At 29.7% G+C, this 23,279-nt stretch overlaps 1 protein-coding gene and 1 long non-coding RNA gene across 2 annotated transcripts; one reads left to right on the top strand and one right to left on the bottom strand.

The window, feature by feature from the left end:
• Window positions 1-9,927: 9,927 nt before the first annotated feature.
• LOC108485096 (G-type lectin S-receptor-like serine/threonine-protein kinase At4g27290) lies at window positions 9,928-17,736 on the bottom strand. The gene is made up of 7 exons (XM_017788948.2): window positions 16,371-17,736; window positions 14,209-14,340; window positions 13,296-13,456; window positions 12,321-12,531; window positions 11,479-11,716; window positions 11,246-11,396; window positions 9,928-10,461 (listed from the first exon to the last, which is right to left on the bottom strand). The coding sequence occupies exons 1-7, from the start codon at window positions 17,635-17,637 to the stop codon at window positions 10,147-10,149; spliced, it is 2,475 nt and encodes an 824-aa protein (XP_017644437.1). The 5' UTR covers window positions 17,638-17,736; the 3' UTR covers window positions 9,928-10,146.
• Window positions 17,737-20,203: 2,467 nt separating this feature from the next.
• Window positions 20,204-22,252, top strand: LOC128294220 (uncharacterized). The gene is made up of 3 exons (XR_008284533.1): window positions 20,204-20,384; window positions 21,300-21,341; window positions 22,225-22,252. It is a non-coding gene; the product is annotated as an uncharacterized LOC128294220 (long non-coding RNA).
• Window positions 22,253-23,279: the final 1,027 nt, after the last annotated feature.

Genomic DNA, 23,279 nt, shown 5'->3' with positions numbered 1-23,279 from the left:
AATGTTCGATTAATTCATAATATGAATTCAATCAAGTGTTTAATATATAGTATATTAATATACATACTAAAAAATCAATTTTAAATTATTAATATTAATATAAAATTATTTTAATTTTTTAATGACAAGGATATTTTCCTCACTGCTAATAATTATTTTTATTTATTCTAAATTTGGAGAATGGGCAATGTCATAGGTTACAAAGGTTTATACTCATAATTTTAAAAATTATAAAATAATTATTGAAGTATTTAAATATTTTCATTTAAGTCATTAGACTGTTAAATTTTTTTATAAAGTTCAGTGATAATCAATACGATGGAACAATATCCATCGATGAGTAGAAGAACATATCTCAGATCTAAGTGCATCTGATGGTCGATGTCGGTGTCGGAGAAGAAAACTAGTTAAATTTTTGTTTGCAGATTCATGATGTTCAAAGTTGTTTCGTAAAAAAAAAAACCCAAACTGTAGAAGAGGAGGGAAGTTTACCCATCTGGTTGGTGTTGAGGGTGAGAGTGAAGAAGGCCATGCATCGACAATTCTAACAACTCAAATAATTTAATGATCATTTTACAATTTTTTTAAAATTAAATAATTAAAATATAAACTTATTAATAATTCAGTATTATTGGATATAATTTACCCCTTTTTTTTTCACCTTTATTTAAATAATTAGTAAGGAATCCAATAAAGTCCAAGATGATGGTAGACACTAGAGTACCAATTAATCATAGGAGTTGTTGCTAACAAGATTGACAACACACTGCCACCTCAATTCACCTTTTTTTTAATATATATTTTCATTTCTTTGGTACACTAACAAATATTTTAGTTGTTATATACTTTTCCAACCTTATAATATATATATATATAATAAACTCTTAATTTGCAAACCAAATCAAATATTTTACCAATATACCAACATAATATATTTATAAAAATAAAAAATATATATATTTGTCCTCATTTGTCTTTTCATTAATTAATAGATTTTTGTTGATTGAGTCTTATCTCGATTGACATCACGCTGAAACACATTATCCTACTTTTTAAGGGTTGAGGATGAACTATAAGTAATTATAGGCATTGTATAAAAAAATAGATATAATAAGAAACTATAATAATTTTTTTTAAATTAATAGGTTTTTCCTACATATTTATTCTTTATTTTTAGGTTAATGACTTTAACTACTTTAACTTCATTTATTCTTTATTCTCTATTTTTTAGATCTCACATGATATGTTTTTTTTTCCCTAAAAGCTTAATCCACCATTTAGTATATATCTGATCATGGGTCGAGACTCGTTCGAAAAGTAAGAGGATTTAGATAAAAGTATGGATTCGAAAAATGAGTTTGGACCAAAAAAAAAAAAAAAACTCCTACTATCTCGACTGTTTTCCCTATAGTTTTGTCACTATTTTAGTGTTGTTTCATTGTTATATTGCTATTTTATTATTATTATTTGGATATTGTATAATTATTATTTTATTGTTAATTTTGCTACTATTTTAGAGGTATTTACTTGTTAAGTTGTACTAATCTTAGTGTTATTTAAGTATAAATAATTTTTAAAATTTATTTCAATTTATTGGGAAACATTTATTTTAATATTTTTAGTATAATTGATGTATTATATTTTTAATTTTGTTTTATATAAAAATAATAATATAAAAATTAATATAAGCGAGCCGAGCCGGGCTTGAGCAAAATTTTAAGCTGTACCGAACCTAAAATTCTATTAAGGCCTAGCCGAACCCAACCCGACCATAATCACCTCTAATTTAGTACTTAGTTTAATTTTTTTCAAAGTCATATTTATATATATTTTTATTCAATGTAGTATTTGTATTTAAAAATATTGTACATTTTCAAACTTGAAAATAACCAGATTGATTTTTAAATATTTAATTTAATCTATAAAGAAAATTATAATTGACTAGGGCCAACGTCTGGAGGTAGGCAGCGCCTCCCATAAATGAAAATATGTAAAATTTAAGTTAATATATAGTAAAATTGTACTTTGACTCTCAAAAATAATAAAATTATAATTTAATCCTTATGAAAATAATAAAATTATAAGTGTCGAAATCAAATACCAAATGATATATCGAGTATTTTCTAAATTATCTATAAACCTCTCAATTCTGTGACGGATTAAATTGGAAGAATGTAACACAACTTGAAGTTGCAACAACAACAATAACCATTGAGCTAATGCTAGTAGTGGAAGTGAGTTAAAATGCTACTATAGTTTACAAAACTGAAGAGTTAGTCGAATTATCGATGAACACATAAGCTTGAATCGCTAGTTTTTTTAAATATGTTGCATACAAATGGTTTATCTGTAACTTTTGTTAATTATTTGCATATAAATTATCGAGTTATTAATTTTAGACTAATGATTTAACTGAAAAGTTTAATAATGTTATTCAATTGGACTAATTTATCAATTTCTGTAAAATATGATGATTAAAATTGACAATTAAAGTAAATTGACTAACTTCATAGTTTTTTCAAAAGTAGATGACTGAAATTCATAATTAGATCAATATCTATACTTATATAATGTGCTTGACTGAGTTGGTATCATGGGTCAACTCGACACTAATTCGATTAGGAAAATTACATAAAATTGATTTTTAATAAAGTAATGAATATTAATATAGTGATGTTTTTTTCTTTCACTATTTTTATATGAAATGCTTAAATAAAATAATTAAAAACGAGATGTCTAAGTATTGTTAATTTTTTTATGAACATAACTTTCATTTTTTCACCCATATAGTAAGTGTGACAAAATTTAGTATTTATTGTGATTATTAATTTATGTTATATTTGTATTTGTAAAATTTTATATGGGTAAACTACATTATTAATCACCCAACTCTTAGTAAATTTCTTTTTTAGTCACCAACTGTTTAATTTTGTCTTTTTTTTGTCACCAACCGACTAATAATGGCAACATTTAAAATTAGCATAATAGTAACTTAACCCATCAGTAATTATAAATTATGCCAGTTTAGTCTTAATTCTTAAAAAATTAGTAATTTGGTTTTTTTTGGGGGAATTTTTTTTTGTGACATCGATGGTTAATTTTAAAAGAACGAGAAAAGATGAAAATTATTATATTAGATTTTCAGCATTTTCATATTTTGTATACTTTCAATCAAATTTAGATTATAAATTTATTTTATTTAGCTTTTCAGGTGAAAGAGTCACAAAGAAAAGTAAAGCTACAAAAAAAGACCAAATCACACAATATGTAAATATTGAGGGTTAGATTTTTTAGAAAAATGACTAATTTGACCCAATGTATAAATGTTGATACTTAAAGCTGCTATTATACTAATTTTAAAAACTATCACTGTCAGCTAGAGGTGTTCAAATTTCGGTTAAAACCTAATTAACCGACCGAACCGATCTAATTTGGTTAATCGGTTGATTAATGATTTTTTGAAAGTTTGATTATCGGTTAATTCAGTTTGAAATGGGTAATTAACTGAATTTAATAATTAATAATACAAATTATATGTAGCAAATGAACATTATCAATTTATTTATTTTTGATATGTTTTATACTTGTTTTAACAAAAAATATATAAATTTTGATTAATTTGGTTAACCAACTGAATTAATCAAAATTTTTGGTCTAGTTAAATTTTTTGAAAAAATTTGGTTCGACTAATGGTTAAAGGATTAAAAAGTTCAATTAATATTAGTTCAACTCGGTTAACCGTTTGAACACCATTATTGTTAGCCAGCTGATGACCAAAAAAAATAAAATTAAATAGTTGGGTGGTCAAAAAATAAATTTACTAATAATTATGTAACTTTTCATAATTAGGTGATCGAAAAATAAATTTACTAATAGTTGAGTGGCTATTTTATAACTTTTTATAATTAAATAACTAAAAAGAAATTTATTAATAATTAAGTGACTATAAGTATAATTTACCTATTTTGTATTTAAAATGAAAAAAATTGAAAAGAAAGAAACAAAGAAAAAGGGAATGAGAAATGGAAAGGGCAGCCGACAAGATGCGAGTGTGTTGGAAAGGACGGACCCATTTACCAAAAAGGACATCCTAGGAGACTGCCACGTTATTACATTATTTTTGAGACCATCACCACCTAAAAAGTACCAACACCAACATTTACAAAACAATGTCAAACAAAACAAACCACTTTTTTTTTGAATTTCCCTTTTACCCCTTCCGCTCCTTTGCTGTCGGTTGATGATTCTATTTATTAATTATAGGTTTGAGATCCGAGAACTTTTTTTCCGATTAAAATATATCATAACTCTTCTTAATTTTTATAATTTTAAAATTTAGTCTTGATATTTTTAGTAGTGTTGTTTTTCTCGAAAGATGATTTATATAATATAAGTTCGAGGTTTAAATTTTATCAAAGGTGAGATGCATGCTCAAATTCCCTTAGTGGGAAGGTGAATGCCCTTGTATGATTAGGAGTGTTCAAACTTTGGTTAAAATCGACTTAATCGATTAAATTGATCTAATTCGATTAATCAGTCGAAGGTTGTTTAATAGTTTTTTAGAATTTTAGTTATTAGTTAATTTAGTTTAAAATCGAGTAATTAATCGAATTAACTAAACTTAATAATGAATATTATGTGTAAATTTCAAGACTTATGTAGTGTTTTTAATCATGTAGTGTTTCAAGAAATAAAATTTTGATTAATTAGATTACCTTTCAAGACAAAAAAAAAATATTTCGATTTAGTTTACGGTTAAAGGATCATACATTTCGATTAATTAAATTAATACTAGTTCAATTTGGTTAATAATTGAACTGACTGTTTGGAAACCCCTAGATATGATCAAGGTGCTCTCAACTCTATCAACTAAGCCTTTAGGGCAATCACTTACGACATGTTGGCTTTCTACAAAGCATGGAGAGACAAAATCTTCCCAAGAGACAATACCTTTAGTTGTTGGGGTTCTACCAATTGCTTGGTAGACGATACTTCAAAGACTTTTTTCAAAGTAGTCGGCTCTCCTTAATAGATTTGAATTTCAAAATCTAAAAATTAGATGAACTAAATTCTAAATTTTAAAAAGTACTTGAACTTATAACATATTTTAACCTTATTTTTAATATAATTATTTTAAATTCATTAAATTGCAATACTCTTTAAAAAAACTATTTATTCGAACAAAAGAATACTAGCAGGATTTTTTTTGTGATTATATATTTTGATAATTTTTAAAATTGTTTATCTAACCTTATTTTTATAATTTAATTTTATATTTTTATAATATTATTAGTTAATCTAAATAATTAATATTATTAATTTTTCAACTATAATGTTGTGATTATATATAATTTAAATGCCTAAACAGTGTGGGGATTTCATTTATATAAGGTTCTTAAAATTCTAAAAGTGAATTTATTTATTTAGATAAAAATATGCGAGTAATATATATTTTTAAAATTTTATTTTATAAATATAATGATACACATATCAAACATTTTTATATTATTTATTTTTAATATAATTATTCTTATAAATATACGAGTAATATGTATTTTTAAAATCCAATAATTTTATTTTTAAATAATTATTTATTTAAAATAATAATTATAATTGCTAGTATTTTGAATTCATCAAATCTAAAATATTAGCATTTTAAAATCTCCAAATGTTCAAAATTCTCTGGCCAAACAAATCTAAGGGTGTTAGAGTTCGACACATAATTTTTGGGATTCGCTTGCATTTTTTTATATTATAAGGCAATGGTTAAATTTTTAGAATTTGAATTTATTACATAATTGATCCTTTACTTTTATAATGTCATTAGTTAATCTAAATAACAAAATTTAGAATTTAAACTTTTAACATAATTGGAATTTGACAGAAGAATTTGACAGAAGAATTTGATTAGTGATAATAATAGAACCAACATTTTTAATAACAATGTTGAGAAACTAAAGCTCTGAAAATTAAAAAAATTCAAATATATGAAATATATAAAGATTTAAAACATATTTGAACTTTCAATTTTTTTGAATAATCTCATAATAGATTCTGATCGTATCTATTGTTTTTTTATATAAGTCTTAAAACTATTTATAGCCTCCCCCAACCTATAAATAGAGGTGTTCATGGGCCGGGCCGGGTCATGCCTAAGCATGATATTAATATATTTTATTTTTGACTAACCCAGCCCGACAAAAAATGCCCAAATCTGCTCATATTTACAAAAGACTAACCCAAATTCATTTTAGCCCTGCCCATATTATTTTTTAAAACTATCTATATTATATCATTTTAATATTTAATAATTTTATACATTTTATTTATTGAAATTTTTATATAGCCATCTTAACATTATTTTAATGTTTACATTAGAGTAGTATTATATATTTTGTATAGGTTTTTTTTAATGTGTTTTAAATTACATAATATAAAGTATTATAAACTTAAGAACAGGTCTGGCCGAGCTCAGGCCTTGAATGTTAAAGCCTGAGCCTGACCCGTATTTTAAACAGGTGTAATTTTTTTGCCCAATCCCATTTTTTGGGCTTAATATTTTTACCTAAATCCTCCCAAATTTTGGACGGGCGTTCGAGCCTGAGCGGGTAGTCCAATCCATGAACAAATCTACCCATAAATAGAAGGATAATGTGCTTCAGCACACTCTAACCCATATTCTCTTGCATTAATAACAATGTCTATGCCAATTGAGTTAAGACTCAATCCACGTACCTTTAAAATTTTTAATCAATAATTTAATATAAACAAATAGTTGAACCATATTAGTATATAATAAATGTCATCCCCAGTTTCTCAAAAAAAATTCATATTTCTATATATGTAAGAATATTTAATGGATCACATTAATTTTACATTACCATTTTATGTACTCAATTTGATGATAAACAAACATGTAAAGAATAAAGTGCCTAACTCTTTTTAAGGGAATTGAATATTAAAAATTCTGTCCAATTGATGTTTTTTTTTTCTTTGGGTACATAATTAGACAAATCAAACAAAATTAAAAAATCTATAAATATCTAAATCAAATAGGTTAGGGGTGGCCCCATGTTAGGTTTAGGAAGCAATCAAAGAAATGGGACAAGTCGAGTTCGGGTCTTAAATGTTTAAGCTTAAGCTCGACTCATATTTTAAAAGGGTCTAAAATTTTTGTCCAATTTCATTCTTCGAGCCTAATGTTTTTACCTAAATTCTCCTAAATTTTGGGTGAGTCTTTGAGTCTGGGTGGATAATCTAACCCATTAACAAGTCTACCTATAAATAGAAAGATAATGTGCTTCAGTGCACTCAAACCTACATCCTCCTTAAGCTCGACTCATATTTTAAAAGGGTCTAAATTTTTGTCCAATTTCATTCTTCGAGCCTAATATTTTTACCTAAATTCTCCTAAATTTTGAGTGGGTCTTCGGGTCTGGGTGGATAATCTAACCCATTAACAAGTCTACCTATAAATAGAAAGATAATGTGCTTCAGTGCACTCAAACCTACATCCTCCTATACTAACAACAATACTTATGCCAATCAAACTAAAACTTAATCGACATATCTTCAAAATTTTTAAATCAATAATTTAATATAAACAAATAGTTAACTCAAAATTAAACATGAGGAACCATAGTAGTATATAATAAATGTCATCCCCAGTTTCTCAAAGAAATTTTTTTTCATATTTCTATATATGGAAGAGTATTTAATGGATCGCATTAAGTTGACATTATCATTTTATGTATTCAATTTGATGATAAACAAACATGTGAAGAATAAAGTGCCTAACTCTTTTTAAGGGAATTGAATATTAAAAATTCTGTCCAATTGATGTTTTTTTTTCTTTGGGTACATAATTAGACAAACTAAACAAAATTAAAAATTCTATAAATATTAAACAAAATTAAAAAATCTATAAATATCTAAATCAAATAGGTTAGGGGTGGCCCCATGTTAGGTTTAGGAAGCAATCAAAGAAATTTCACATGGGTTGACTTTTCCAACTAAATTAAGACTTAGAATTAAGAATTTAGAAGATAGAAGTTTACTTACAAATATAATTAGAAAGCAAATTGCTTTGTTTTAAGTGATATGGGTTTGGTTTGAATTGATTTTAAAAATATGTAATTATTATGTAATATTTTAGCTTTTAAAATATTGAATAAAATTTGTTATAATATAAAAATTGGGATGGCTTGTTATGGCGGCTCACATTAAAGGGATGCAGAAAGCCACTAAGAATGGTGATTTCTGAGGGCTTCATGAGTTTGGAGACTTCTTTAAAAGGATTTGACAGATATTTAATAGGTTTTTTGTGACGGAGAAGGATTTTATAGAGGAGGGGGATCTTCGGCATGGGTCCCAATGGAATGATGTCTTACTATATATAAGGTGATTGTAGAGAAATGGCTATAGAGAAATGGCTATAGAGATATGGGTGTTTCATTAGTATGTAATAGGATAATTTGATGGTATTGGGGGTATAATAATTGTCCCCTAATTTAAAATAAATGTATAAAATGAACTTTTTTGAGACTATAACGTTGAGGCCATTGATGTGTCATTCCTTTCATAAAAGTAGAAGTTTTTATCGTTTGAAATACTAATGATGAAGTTTAATTGCATTCTACTTGAGATATTGTAGGTTTTGTGTAATCTTGACGAAGCGTTTTAATTGTACAACACCCATGGGTGAATATAAGGGGGGAAAACACTGCTCCCCCAAAATAAAAAGAAATACATTTCTAGTCCCTTATAAATGATTAAATTATAAATTAATATAAGGTAAATTATACTTTGCCCCCAAATGAAAATAAATTCTATCTAGTCCCTTGAAAAATAATAAAATCATAAATTAATACATGATAAAGTTATACTTTAACATCTCAAAAATTTATAAATCAATTTTATCTCCTAAAAGTATTTCTGAATTCGCCTCTGAAAACACCCCTTTTTTAATTTTATCCATGGGTGAGATGGAGATCCATGATGTATAAGAAGAGAAGATTTGTAAAAATCTCAACAATGTATAAGAAGAGAAGGGGTAATGGTACTCTATGATGTTAGACCCCTTGGTGTGCTTTGGTGGCCTGGCCAATGTATATGGGCTGGTTGCCTTTGCTAGGCTTAAAGCTACCTAATGGACCCATTTGTGTTTGCTTAGGCTTGGCTCAAAGACATGAAGGTATATATATTATAAAATTTAATTAATTAAAAATTTTAAAACAATAAAAGTCAACATTTAAAAAATTGACTAAAATAAGAGAATTTAATTGTAAAGGGAATAGTATGGAACATATAATTACATTTAAATTATTAATTTTTTATAATATAAAAGTTAGGATGACTTGTTATAATGGTTCACATTGTAGGGGATGCAGAAAGTCGTTAAAGTAGAGGTGGTTCGCACTATTGATAGTGTAGAAAACTACTAAGAATGGTGATTTCCGAGGGTTTCATAAGTTTGGAGGCTTCTTCGAAGGGATTTGACATAGATTTAGTAGGCCTCTTGGAGCATTCTTTCATCTTGGTGACGGAGAAGGATTTTATAGAGGAGGGGGAGCTTCGGCATGGGTTCCACTAGAATGATATTTTACTATATATAAGGTGATTGTCGAGAGATAGGTATAAAGATACGAGTGTTTCATTAGGATGTAATGGGATAATAACAATTGTCTCCTAATTGAAAATAAATGTATAAAATATACTTCTTTGGGACTATAACGTAGAGGCCATTGAAGTGTCATTCTTTTAGTGAAGATAGAGGCTTCTGTCGTTCAGAATAATGATGATGATGTTGAATTACATTTTACTTGAGATCTTGTAAGTTTCTGTACGATCTCGATGAAGTGTTTTAGTTGTAGAACACCTATAATAAGATTATTAAAAAAAATTGGACAAAAAGAATATTATGTAACATATAATTACATTTAAAAGTACTGTTTTTTTTTTTTGTACATCTTGCTACAAAACATAAACCCCAAACATCGAGAGGAGGAAGATAATATCAGAGTTTGAACTCATATCTTTGAGGTATATAGAAAAACCTTAAATAAATCAATGAATTAAAAGTTATAATTATATATATGCATTTATTAAAAAGACCCAAAATTCTAAAATGCAGATTTGGATAAATTACTAACGAGGTCCTGGGAATGTTATGGACAGTGAATTAGATGGAGGGCTGAGATTGGTCGAGAAAGAAGGGTCACCGTTATGGTGGACAATTCTTGTAGCGAAATAGCCTGGTTCTTTAGGCTGAGGTAATGAAGGAATGTTGTCGCTACTCAGAATCAAAACTGCAGTTGCCATGTCTGGTCTGTCTTTTGGACATTGTTGCACGCATAGGAGACCCACTTGTATTGATCTCAACACTTGGGATATTTCGCTTGAACTCCTTACCTTTTCATCTATTAATTCCAATGACCTCCCTTCGTTTAAAAGCTTCCATGCCTGATGAACACAATATCGAAAAATCTTATTAAAAAATAATAATGAAAGTGAAAATTAATGGTTTAATTCTATTTTTAGTCCCTTTATTATGATAGAAATTAAACTCAAGCTTTCGTGTCACACAATACAGGAATCTTGACACTAAGTATAGAGGTTGTTAGCTCCTCTACCTTTTATAACGAAGGCCACAACGAAATTCAATCAATAATAAATTTGCATATCAGGGAATGAGTGTAAGACAATTTTAAGAAGGGTTAATATACCATTTGGTATCTGAATTTGACTCTAATGTTTAATTTGGTATCTGAGTTTTTTGTCCTAATTTGATACCTAGCTTTAGCTTCAATGTTCAATTTGATACGCAGACCAAATGATGTCTTGTGGCCCAACGAATATTTGACACATGTGCTTTAGTACAAAAAAAAAACCAAGTATTTAATTGGGACAAAAAAAACTTAAGTATCAATTTGAACATTGAATCTAAACTCAGGTACTTAAATGGGACAAAGAAAAACTCAAGTACTAAAACTTAGGTACCAAATTGGGAGAAAAAAAACTTAGGTATCAAATTATATATTAAAGCAAAACTCAGATACCAAATAGTATATTAGCCTTGTAAGAAAATCATGTCACTTATGGTGTTATCAATTTAAACACACTAATAACATTATAAAAGTAGAAAAACTAAATTATGCCAAATTAATATAGATAGATATTAATTCATAACTTTTAGTATAGTAGAGGGACTCAAATTATAATTAAAGGGACAATTAATTGATCTTACATGTCCAAGAAGGTTGAACTTGTGGTCTGGATGAGAGAATCCCCTGTTTCTTTTTCCAGTTATTATCTCTAACACCAAAACTCCGAAACTGAATACATCGGATTTTATAGAGAACAAGCCATCGATCGCGTACTCAGGAGACATATAGCCGCTGCATAAATTTTTTTATTCGATTTAATGAAATTTAGAACGATAACATACATGGTTTACGAAAATATGATTGAAATACTTACTATGTGCCAACCACTCTCGTCGTGTTAGCTTCAATCTCGTCTTCTCCGAAACTTCGAGCCAAGCCGAAATCTGAAATCTTTGGAGTCATTTCATAATTGAGTAATATATTACTAGCTTTTAAATCTCTGTGTATGATTCTAAGTCTTGAATCTTGGTGAAGGTAAAGAAGTCCCCTAGCAATTCCATTGATAATTTGGAATCTCTTAGGCCAATCTAGCAATATCCTTTGCTTTTCATCTGCGGAATATAATATTCATGTTACTTGCATTGTATCAATTTCAAAATACTACTGAAAATTAAAACCTACCAACAAGTATTGAATGCAGTGACTGTGATGATGGTGGAATATAAATATTCATGTTACTTGTATTGTACCAATTTTAAAATAATACAAAAAATTAAAAGTTACCAACAAATATTAGGTGCAACGACAGTAGTGAAACGTGTCATAAAATTTTGGAGGTCTATTTTAAATTTTTTTAAAGAATTAATGAGATTTTTTAAAAAGTTTGAATGATTTAAATAAAAATTTCAAAACTTTTAGAAAACTTAACTGAAATTTCAATAAGAAAATTGGGGCCTAATTAGAATTTTCAAAAATTTCAAAGGGCATAATAATTTTTTTTCAAACTTTGGGGGGGGACCAAAGGCCCTCTTGCTCCAACATTTGTCACCATGCGGTGGTAAGACAAATTACACTTTGAGGGAGGGAACTCAAATTCAAACCTTAAAGATATATTGTTAGAAAAGGTAATTATCAAAACCTGAAAAGATTAATTTACATAAACCGTAAAATTAACATGAAAAACATAAATAAAAAAATTAGAAAAATAAAACTAACCAAATATAAAGGAGTCTAGGCTCTTGTTTGGCATGAACTCATAAATCACAAGTCTTTCATGTGGCTCAATGCAACACCCTAAAAGCTTGACTAGGTTGCGGTGTTGAAGCTTAGAGATGCACAACACTTCATTCTTGAACTCATCAATTCCTTGGCCTGATTTCTTTGAAAGCCTTTTCACAGCAATTTCTTGTCCATTTTCCAATATTCCCTGCAAAGTTGAGCAAATTCTTATGTAAAATTCGAAAATTAATCATATTTAGTTCATGCAATCATATATGGAGGTGAATTCAAAGGAACAAGCAGAAGCCTTGACCTCGATTGGTTCCTTCAAACATTAATATATACTAATTATTATTTGTTAAAAATATAGAAAAATTGTATTTAGGTCTTAAATAAGCAAGCCATTGAATCCCAACATTTGCAACTCCTTTTATCTCTAGACTATTGTTTCTTTGATAAAACAATATGAATATTTGGGTTAATATATCATTTGGTTTCAATGTTCGGTTTAGCATCTGAGTTTGGTTTTAATATTCAATTTAATATTAGGCTCAACGACATCATATGGCCTAATAAATGTTTGGCACATTTGCTCTAGTAAAAAATTATAAATACTTAATTGGGACAAAAAAAAACTGAAATACCAAATTAAACATTGAAAGCCAATCTCAAGTACTTAATCGGCACAAAAGAAAACTCGAGTATCAATTTGAAAAACTTAGGTACCAAATTGGGATAAAAAAGATAAGTCAAAAAATTGTTTAAAATCCCAATTTAAAATCAAGGTTTAATTTGAAAATTATTTAAAATTGTTTATATATACTAATTATTATTTGCTAAAATCCCAATTTAAAATCAATGTTTGATTTGAAAAACTGTTTTCTTTTTTTAAATTTAAATTCATAATTTAGATTGGAAAATGATATTCAATCTCAATGATAAACAAAATTGTTTTTTCTTGGACAGAGATACCTTGTAGACTGCTCCAAAGCCACCTTGTCCGAGCTTATTTTGTAGTGAAAAATTGTTAGTGGCTATAGATATTGTCTGAAAATCAAATAATGGTACTTCTAAATCTCCTTTCCCTCTTTCATTGTTGTCTTCTTGCTCTTCTAGGTCTTGTTGTGTGCTTCCTAAAAACCATAGGAATCATTAGTCAAAAGAAGATTAACCACAAAACAATTAATTCCAAGTAGCCTCAAATTCAAAATTTAATATCTGATTTATTAATTAAGAGTGTTCATCTCATACTTAAAAAATCAAATTGCAGAAATCACTTATTAGTACTGTGTTGTGAGTGGCAATGATTTGCTCCAATCAATGACATGTGAGTTGTAAAGAAAAATCAAACTTGGTTATAACATTATCATTACGACTGCGATATAAATTGCGGCCCGTAATACTCTTACTACTCAAAAAGCAAAACAAACAAGAGAAAGGATTGTATGAAACAAGGGCGCCGCGTCATCCTGTATCCCTTTTCAAATATTTAATGACATTTCACCAATTTTTTTCCATGTCATTGATACATAAGTTTGGTAATTAACCTGAACTTTGAACCCCTGAACCCTGAACCTAACCTTGAATCCCCAAACCTTAAACCATGAACTCAAACCTTAAACTCTAAATCCTAAACCAGAAGGCCAAGTTCAAGATTCAATGTTTAAGGTTCTGAGTTCTGAGTTTGAGTTTGAATTCGGGGTTCGGGGTTGGAGGTTCGAATTAAAAAAATTTACCAAAATTATGTACAAATGACATGGAAAAATTGTTAAAATATCATTAAATATTTAGAAAGGAATACAAAATGATGTAATGTCCCTATTTCATACAATCCTTTCTCCTAAATACAAACAAAACTAGTGTTAGTGTTTAAGAGAAAGTTTACCTTTCTTATTAAGTTTCTTCATCCTCATGATCAAGAAAATGCCTAAGCAAATCCCAAATATTCCACCAGATGTAGTAATAGGGATTATAATCATCTTCAACCTTTTCTGTCCTTTCGAAAGATTAAACGCCTCTGCCATAATAACCATTCCAATTTAAATTATTATTTTTCGTATTATATATATTAGATTATGACACATAAATGATATGGAGGAAAAATTTATGTAAAAATTATATTTGTAAAAATTTAATTAAAGAACACTAAATGAAATTTTAGTTGAAATGATGTATAATTTTTAAATTTATTACAGGTTTAAATCGATTTTATAAATTTTATTTAGTATCGATTGACTTATGTTAGACACTTAAATAAAATACACATATATATTGAAAGCAAAAGCTCGAAGGGCAAAATAGGATAAATCAAACTAAAGTGTCATTCAACATTAGTATATATATAGTCAGTTGGGTCGTGCAAGATATCTAGATTAATTTTTTAGGCTGGGGTTCGACTCGACTAGAAAAATGAACTCACTTATTTTTTACCCAAACTTGATCCAAGTTAAGAAACATAAACTTAGGTCTAAACTGGCCCGTCCAGATTTGATTTTTTAGATTAGTTTTTATCTAAAAACAATTTTAAAAAAAATATAATACACAAAAAGGCACTAAAAAAACGCTACAATAAAAGTTTTCTAACACATTAAAAATACATTGAAAAATATTTATATTAAAAACACTACTATAAATATAATAAATATTTTATTATATTAAAAAATACATATAAATATAATAAATATTTTTATTTTATTAAATATAATTTTAAAATTTTATATTTTGGGTTGGGTTGTTTAGTGGTAAGTTTTTTAGGCTTTGAGTAATGGGTTTAATTGTAATTAAGTTAGTGATTTAATATAAGTATAAATATATAATCATTATTTAACATATATAAATAATATAATTTTTATAACATAATAATATTTGGGACGGGCAGGCTCGGACTAAAAATCTTACCCAAAATCCATCCCAGATAGAAAACGAGCCTTAAATTTTACCCAACCTATTTTTCGGGCATTATATTTTTGTCCAAATCCTCTCATCTTTTGAGCTGGACTTCGAGCCTGGACGAGTGGTCCGACCCATAAGTACACCAACATTATGTAATTTTTTTTGTTGAATATTGATTTTATTTTATTCAAACTGTTTTGTTTCTCTAATTTTTTATTTAAAATATTTTTTTTTTCAATTTTTATCTAAACAGTGTAATTAGACATTGATATTTTAATCTAGTGTATTTTAAAATCATCAAAAATTTTGAAAAATTGTTCATTCAAATCCATTCTTAATGTTTGACTTATTAACTGGTCAATATAAGAATTTTAAATTGCAAAAATTAGTTTATATTTGATAAACTTAATAAATCAACAATGCCACCTCATAAAAGATTTTAAAAATAAATGCAAAAAATTATTTTTAACAAGGTATCTTTGTTATATGTTCGAATAGAAGCGATCATGGAATCGATCGAACAAGTTGAGACTTGATTTTTAAAAAATTTAAAGTTTAAGTTCAAGTCCGACCTACTTTAATAGTTTATATCGTTGTTTAAAAATAATAAATATTAAAAATAAGGAGGATCTACTTACATAGTATAAATATTAAAGTAGTTCTACGAGCTTTCATAATCATAATTATTTATATGATTAATATTTAAAGTTTCCAACTATTTATTTTTGTAAAAAGTTCAACCGTTGAATATATATTAATATATAGAATATTTTAGATCGACATGATAGAGAAATTGGATTGGTTTGAAAATTTACAAGTATGACAAGTACAATAATATTGATAAATTCAACGATTAGATAATTAAAATATTAATTATATAAATAGTTACGGAAGTGTGTAAAATTACTTTTGGTTTTACACTATGTAAGTTGATCCTCCGCATTAATATTTATACACTTTAATATTAATTCTAAATAAAAAAACTGTTTAAAAATCATTTAATTTAAATTTGAATTAGGCTGTACCAACTCTAGGACAAATTTTTTTGTCCAAACTTAATCCAAATTGAGTTGGACTGACCGGGTAGAATAGACCACCTAGTCCATGGACAACTTTAATTGTGGTATATAAAATATAAATTTGAAAATATTGTACCTATTTCAGAGGCAGCCATCCTCACATAAATAGTCTGTCCATTTTCTTCGTACTCCCTGATGTCAATCAGATCACCAAACCAAAGTATGCATCCACTTCCTCCATCTCTAACATCAAGATTTGCAAAGGCAGTGCAAGAGCAATTCCTCAAGCATCGGTTCTTGCATTCTTTAAGGTCTATGGTCCGGTCGTACCAAGCCTTCCTCGAGTCTGGCAACTTGATATCGGGGTACTCGAGAAAATCCTCTCCTCTTTCGCAACTCAATGGGACTTTCCGGACACATCCGTGTGACCAATCAGCTTTTTCCCAATCATTGGGATCCTTAGGCACAAACCCTTTCATGCAGCTACATACTGGGGAATTCTTGATGTTGCAACTACCGTATGCACCACATATTTTATATTGATCACATGTATCCGTCATTACGTTCAAATACGGCCTCCATCCTCGGGCGGGATCATCGCATATGAATCGCTCGATGGTGCCATCTGGGGTTACACCCATCCTATAAAGAACCGACTTATTTTTAAGTTCATATTTGAGATAGATCTCCTTCTCATTGGAAACAAAATCAATTGTAAAAACCGGATTCGGCCCTAGAAAGATTATCCCACTAAACGTTATACCATTCCAATATCCAGTCCTGTATACCATCACCGAATCATTCTCGAGGAAAAACTCAGGCAGTCCATCAGGATCGATCTCAAACGTGTAGTCACCTAATGAAGGATCGTTGATGCTCGTCCAGGTTGTTAGCTTTCGATTCATGCCAGTAACCAAGTTTATCCCGAGCTTCATGCCTGGTAAAAATGTATCAGCCGGATAATCAAAACTCTGCCACACAACATTTCCATTTCCATTGCCTTGGACAACAAGATTTCCGGTATCTAAAAGTTGAGCAGTTGGATTAGTAGCTAAGCTTGGTGAATTAGTAGACCAAACAGTTCCTTTGGTAGCATTCATAAGGATCAAGTTTCCTTGCTCTGCAAGTAACAATTCTCCATTTGTATCATTGATAGGGTTGTTCCTGTTGGCAACCCAAACCACTTTCTTTGGAGATATCTTCTTATACCATATTCCTATGTAACGATTACTCGATAGTTCAGGGCTGAAAAATCCCAACTCGAAAGTCCCGTTCGTTGAAATTAGGGTTTCATTTTCACCATCTCTGATGGATTGATTCACACGAATGGTGTCCGCCGCAAGAGAGGTTATTGACAAACAGAAGAAAGGAAACACAACAAAGAGTAGATTGAAAACCGCCATTGATGCTCCCTAGTGAAGCTTCTCAACCAAGCATTGACTTCAATGAAAGAATCAAAATGAAATGGTAAACAGATGTAAGTGTTATGACTTTCCATCACAACTATTACGCCCTTTCACAATATAAATATTGTTGCCATAACCAAGGCTAAATTTTTGGTTTAAGTTTGCAAGTAACAGTGACCTAAGTAATATTTTATTGAATCTTGAGAATAATTCAACCATCAAGTTCAAGTTCCACAAACATGGGCAAACATTATATCCAAAGAATGCTGTCTAAATAAATACCTTTATTTGTTCTCCTAAAAACTCGAATTCAAATAAATTTTTTAAATGAACATCTCTTTACAATCAAACTAATTACGAGAATTTGATTTAGCTTATTAACTTAATTATTTAATTACATTATTTATAATAATTAATTTTAATGACAATATTTAATATAATTGCAACTTGAAAAATTATTTTTATTGATGTATCCACAGTTTACTTTTTATATACTACTTTGCTCAGTAATTCCATTTTGGCAGCTACAAGTTATTCCATCTATAGTTGAATTTGAAGATTTAATTTTGTTGGAGACACCTTGACTAATGCCAGATTATTCCACTATAGTTGATTTTGAAGATTTTATTTTATTATACATACATCCACTAATGCAAACCTATGTTTTTTCTTTAAATTGCTGATATTGCTTATTTATTTTTGTTCTCAAATGATATTTTTAAAAAATTATTATTGATTGAGTTTTAGTTAGATTGACATGAGCATTGTTATCAATATTTTGAGCTCAAATCCCATTATGCAAAATTATTTGTTTAGATTTTATATGAAAAGATAGAATTGCCTTGAAAATAATATAAATTACTTATTAAAAATGACAGGCTTTTAGTAAATTCGTTACTGAATTGATGACATGATTGAGGGTAACACCAATTCAGTAAAACACTTAAATATAGTAATAGATGTTCAAAATTGGTTTAAAATATCAAAATCAACTGTGGCTTTGCCCTCAATAAAAAAATTATCTATATAATCCTTTCAACTTTTATAAAATTACAAATTAATATGTAGTAAAATTACACTTTAACTCCTTAATTTTTTTTTTTGACTTCCCTAAAACAACTTGTCCTGTGCTAACTAGTATGGATCAGTACATCAATAAAAACTAATATTAATTGAAATGACTAAAAGCGGAATAAAACTTAAATTATGTGATATAGGCCGTATTCAATGTGGAATGAGTCGTTCCATTTGATCAAACTTATAATATTTGAGTTGTAGAGTTTGATATGCAAATTCATGCGTAAACTTGCGAGAAAAGCATCTAATCTATGTTGTACGACTTTTATGTATGAAGTTGTTTCCAAGAAAATATTATGTATTGGTTTCAAATTAAAGGTAATAAGAAAAGAAATTATACATATTTATTGAAAGAAAATATTTGATAATGATATTTTTTTGATAATTAGGATAGGGGAATGGAGTTGTTTGGGATTAAACTCAAGTTTTCATGCCTATTGTGGGGTGTGCCTCGTATTTTTGGCTGAACAGACGACGACGTCATAATAAGAAGCTTCCCGATGTTGCAACACGTTGCGATGACGGACGAAGTCATGACGACACGAATGAGGATGTTGCGACGTGGTGACCTGTTTTCCACATAAATCAAATTTTTTCTCCCAATTAAACTCTGATATTTTTTCCCAGTCAAACTCTGATTACTTTAGGGATATTGTAGTTGTTTTAGACCTTTAAACTTAGCCTATTTAAAAGGGCCTTGTATCTCTGTTTTAAGAGGCCAATTTTATAAGACAATTAAAGATGTAGTACTATAGAACTTTTTTTTTTGGGTGACAAGATGTAGCCGCAGATGAGTTTTGGTAAGAGTTTTCGTGGTAATTATGGGGAGAATTTTGTTCCTCTTTTGAGAAAACTCTATGAGAGTTACAGCTTTGTTTTTGGGGTTTAAGTTTGTACGCATCGTACATTTAGGTTTATTTTCTCCATATTGTACTCTCGTTTGTTTACCCATTTAGTGAAAAGTCGAAACTTCATTTGCATGTGGTTTTTATTATCTTTGGAGGAGTTTTCCACATAAATATTTGTGTGCCCAATTTTCTTTTCCTCTTTTCGTTCTTATTTCGTTGTTTATACAAGTCAATTGTAACGCCCCAATTTTCGGGAATTCTGTGAATGTTGACAAAATTTCATGCTTTGATTTTGTCATTTGTGAGTGAAATTATGAAATAGGACCTATGTGAAAATGTTTGAAAATGCTATAGGCTAAATTGAAGTGGCCCAATAAATAGGAGTGCAAAATAGGAGGATTTGCATGACAAACCTCCCATTTTACATGAAGTGGCCAACCATCATGTTGTTGTAGACAAAATGTACACTTGATATCCATAATTTATTGTACAAATTGATACAAATTGATAATAGGTTAGGTAAATGTTCCATGATAATGGGTTAGGTAAATGTTTCATGATAATAGGTTAGGTAAATGTTCCATGATAATGGGTTAGGTAAATGTTCCATGATAATGGGTTAGGTAAATGTTTCATGATAAGAATATCATGTCTTTTGTATTAAAGAATTAAATGGATGAAATATGAAGTTTTATTAAAAGAAAAAGGGGTGAAAAGAACAAAGTTTTGTCCATCTTTGTTCATCATAGCTGAAAGTTAGAGAAGAGAAAGGAGAGGAGAAAGCTCTTGAGTATTCGGTCATTAGGAGGAAAATTGAAGGTAAGTTCTTGGTACCTTGCTTCTATTTTGAGGTTCATGAGTTCTTCTTGATTCTACCTTAACTCTTGAAGTATATTTTGATTTTTAGTTGTGTTGTGAGCATTTAGTCATGAATTAAAATGAAGGAAATGGTTGTTGTTTCATGTTCTTTTGATGAAAAATGGAAGATAGGTGAAGTTGAGCCAAACAAATGAACATGCATGTGCCTTAGATGCTAAAGGGAAAATCGGCTAACATGTTGTGCTTTAAAATGATGAAATGGAGATTATACTTAAGTAAAATCATAGATATGTGATGATTGATTGGTGATATACATGTGTAAATAACATGCATGCAAGTTAGGTGTGAAAGAGTGATTTGGTAATAAATCTGCTTGGGACAGCAGCAATAACGTGACTTTGGAAAATTACCATAAATTGTGGGAGATGAATTAGAAGCTGAATAAATTATGTAATTAAAGCTTATTGAGTCTAGTTTCTAATGAAATAAACAAGAACATATTTTGAATTCTGTACAATGAGAAATTTGATTCGTAATGAAGAGTGGTCAGATTAGTCAAACAGTGAAACATGGGAAACTTTGAGAAAATTCTGGTATTGATTGGATAAACCAAAAATTCTGAAAATTTTATGAATAGAAGATATATGAGTCTATTTTCAGGGAAAATTAACGGAACTTGATTTGGAGTTTCGTAGCTCCAGTTATAAATGATTTAGTGACTGTTGCTCAGGAAGACAGCTTGCAGTGAAATTATGATTATGTGGTAAACATTGACAAAAATTTGTTAATGAGTTGCTTATTGATTTCTTATAAGCTTACTATGATCTGTAGGTGTGGTTGGCCGAATATTGTAAGGGGTTAATACGTAGTTTGTATTTGAATAGTTAGATTAACGTGTTAGTAATCCAATTGTAGGCGGTTCGTGTGTGGATCTCGTCAGCATATCGTTGCAAACAGGTGTGTAACTAACACCCTCTTTCTTAGTCTGGATCGACAAAAGTCGAAAAGCCGAAATGCCGAAAATCGGTATTTTATAGATTTGCGAGTGTGCGAATGCTCGTGAGGTAAATCGATTAATGTTTTTGGTAAGCTGCAAAATTTGGACTGCAAAGTGCATAATTTCTGTGCCCTCGATATTTTTGGGCTTAATGAGCCAAAATTGGAATGATGGACCAACGGGCCCAATTCGGTAAGAACCCTCGGTAGTGATTCTGTTAGTACGTGAAAAGTAGGAATATGCATGAAAAACCCTAAAAGCAACTAAATTACTATAATACCCCTATGTATGGAAAATTACTGTTATACCCCTAGGTGCAAAATTACCGAAATACCCCTAGGGTTAAATTGATCTAAATTCATGTTTGACTGTTGTTATTTACTGCATGCCATGTTGTTATTATATGATGCATGGGATTGGGATATTGACGGAGGAAGTACTGAAAGTGGCTTGTCCACATACTGGAGGCTTTGCCTCAATTTATGATAATCGAGCAATCTTGCTTTGGCTGTGGAGTGTTAAGTGGGTGGGTTGAGCTATTCCCACATGGAGTGTATGGCTGGTACGGGTGGAGTGTAGTGGTTGGTGGGTTGAGTAGTCTCCCAAATGGGCTTGCATATGTTTCTTGATGTTGCATGTATTTTGAAATGGGCCTATGAGCCATCATGTTATCTGAATAAGGGCTAAGGCCCGGTTATTGTAATCTGAAAAGGGCTCGCCCAGCACCATCATATTACTGAATGGGCTTAGGCCCAATGGGCTTGAGCTGACTTAGACTTTAAATGGGTTTTCCTTACACACTGAGTTTCCCCAAACTCACCCTTTTTATTTTCATCCACGCAGGAAATCCCCAACCATAGTGGGCTTGGAGTCGTGAGGGAATTCGAGTGGCCACCCGCTCGAAAGTTTGATTTTCTTCCGTGAACTGGACATCCTTTTAATTACGTTTGAGGTTTTGGGCTTTTAAATGTAATAATGCCGCTTATTTATTTTTGATGGTTTTAATATGTATTACTAAGATAGGTATTACTTATTTTAACTGTTGAAACTGGATAGCTTTAGGGCGCGTTTTGAAAAACAACAGTTGATTTCAAAATAACACGACAACAAGCAAACCTTTCGCAATGAAAGTATTTTCCAAAATTAATCACTTTTCCTAAAAATGACTTAATCAAATCGGTTTCCTAGAAATATCCATGACGTTAAGGTGTGGCAATGGCGGTATGCATGTTCAGGATTGGATCCAAGGAGCTTGGTATTAGCGATCCGATGGACTCACCACCTCTTTTTCGGTTTCCTACCGGTGCACGACTTCCATTCACTTTAACCCTTAATGAATTAATCTTTTGAACATTAAGTACGATTTTCTAGACTTAGAATGGATTTTTTTTTAACGTTTTTGATGTGGCATGTCGGATCCGGCCATAACTTCTGGGCCGGGTTTGGGGTGCTACATCAATCCTCAACATCTATAATATAATGCTCTTGTTATTGAGTCAAGATGTTATGGATATATTTCATAATGATTTAATTTGTCATGAATCAAATATTTAAGACTCTTGTGATCCGAATAAATATGACACCTTTCTCCAAACAAGTAATGTCGCCATATTTTTAAGGCAAACACTATGGCTGCTAATTCAAGGTCATGGGTCGGATAGTTTCTCTCATGCGGCTTTAATTGTCTCGACGCGTAAGCCACAACTCGACCTTCTTGCATCAACACACAACCTAGCCCAAGCAAGGATGCGTCACTGTAAATGACAAACTCTTTGCCGGACTCCGCCTGTACTAGCACTGGGCCTCGGTTAAACAGGTTTTTAGTCGATCGAAACTTTCTTGACAGTGTTCCGATCACTCGAACTTAACATCTTTTTGGAGTAGTCTTGTCAACGGTG

The sequence above is a fragment of the Gossypium arboreum genome, chromosome 6, assembly GCF_025698485.1.
Source record: "Gossypium arboreum isolate Shixiya-1 chromosome 6, ASM2569848v2, whole genome shotgun sequence".
In the NCBI taxonomy this organism is placed as follows: Eukaryota; Viridiplantae; Streptophyta; class Magnoliopsida; order Malvales; family Malvaceae; genus Gossypium; species Gossypium arboreum.
The sequence above is the reverse complement of the archived record's forward strand: the minus strand, read 5'-3'. Positions and strand labels throughout refer to the sequence as shown.

Coding starts and splice junctions, on each gene's coding strand:
- LOC108485096 (XM_017788948.2), bottom strand. CDS start 17,637: ATGGCGGTTTTCAATCTACTCTTTGTTGTGTTTCCTTTCTTCTGTTTG. Junction 12,532..13,295: donor GCTTTGGAGCAGTCTACAAG/GTATCTCTGTCC, acceptor TCAACTTTGCAG/GGAATATTGGAAAATGGACA. Junction 11,397..11,478: donor ACGAGAGTGGTTGGCACATA/GTAAGTATTTCA, acceptor AAATTTATGCAG/CGGCTATATGTCTCCTGAGT.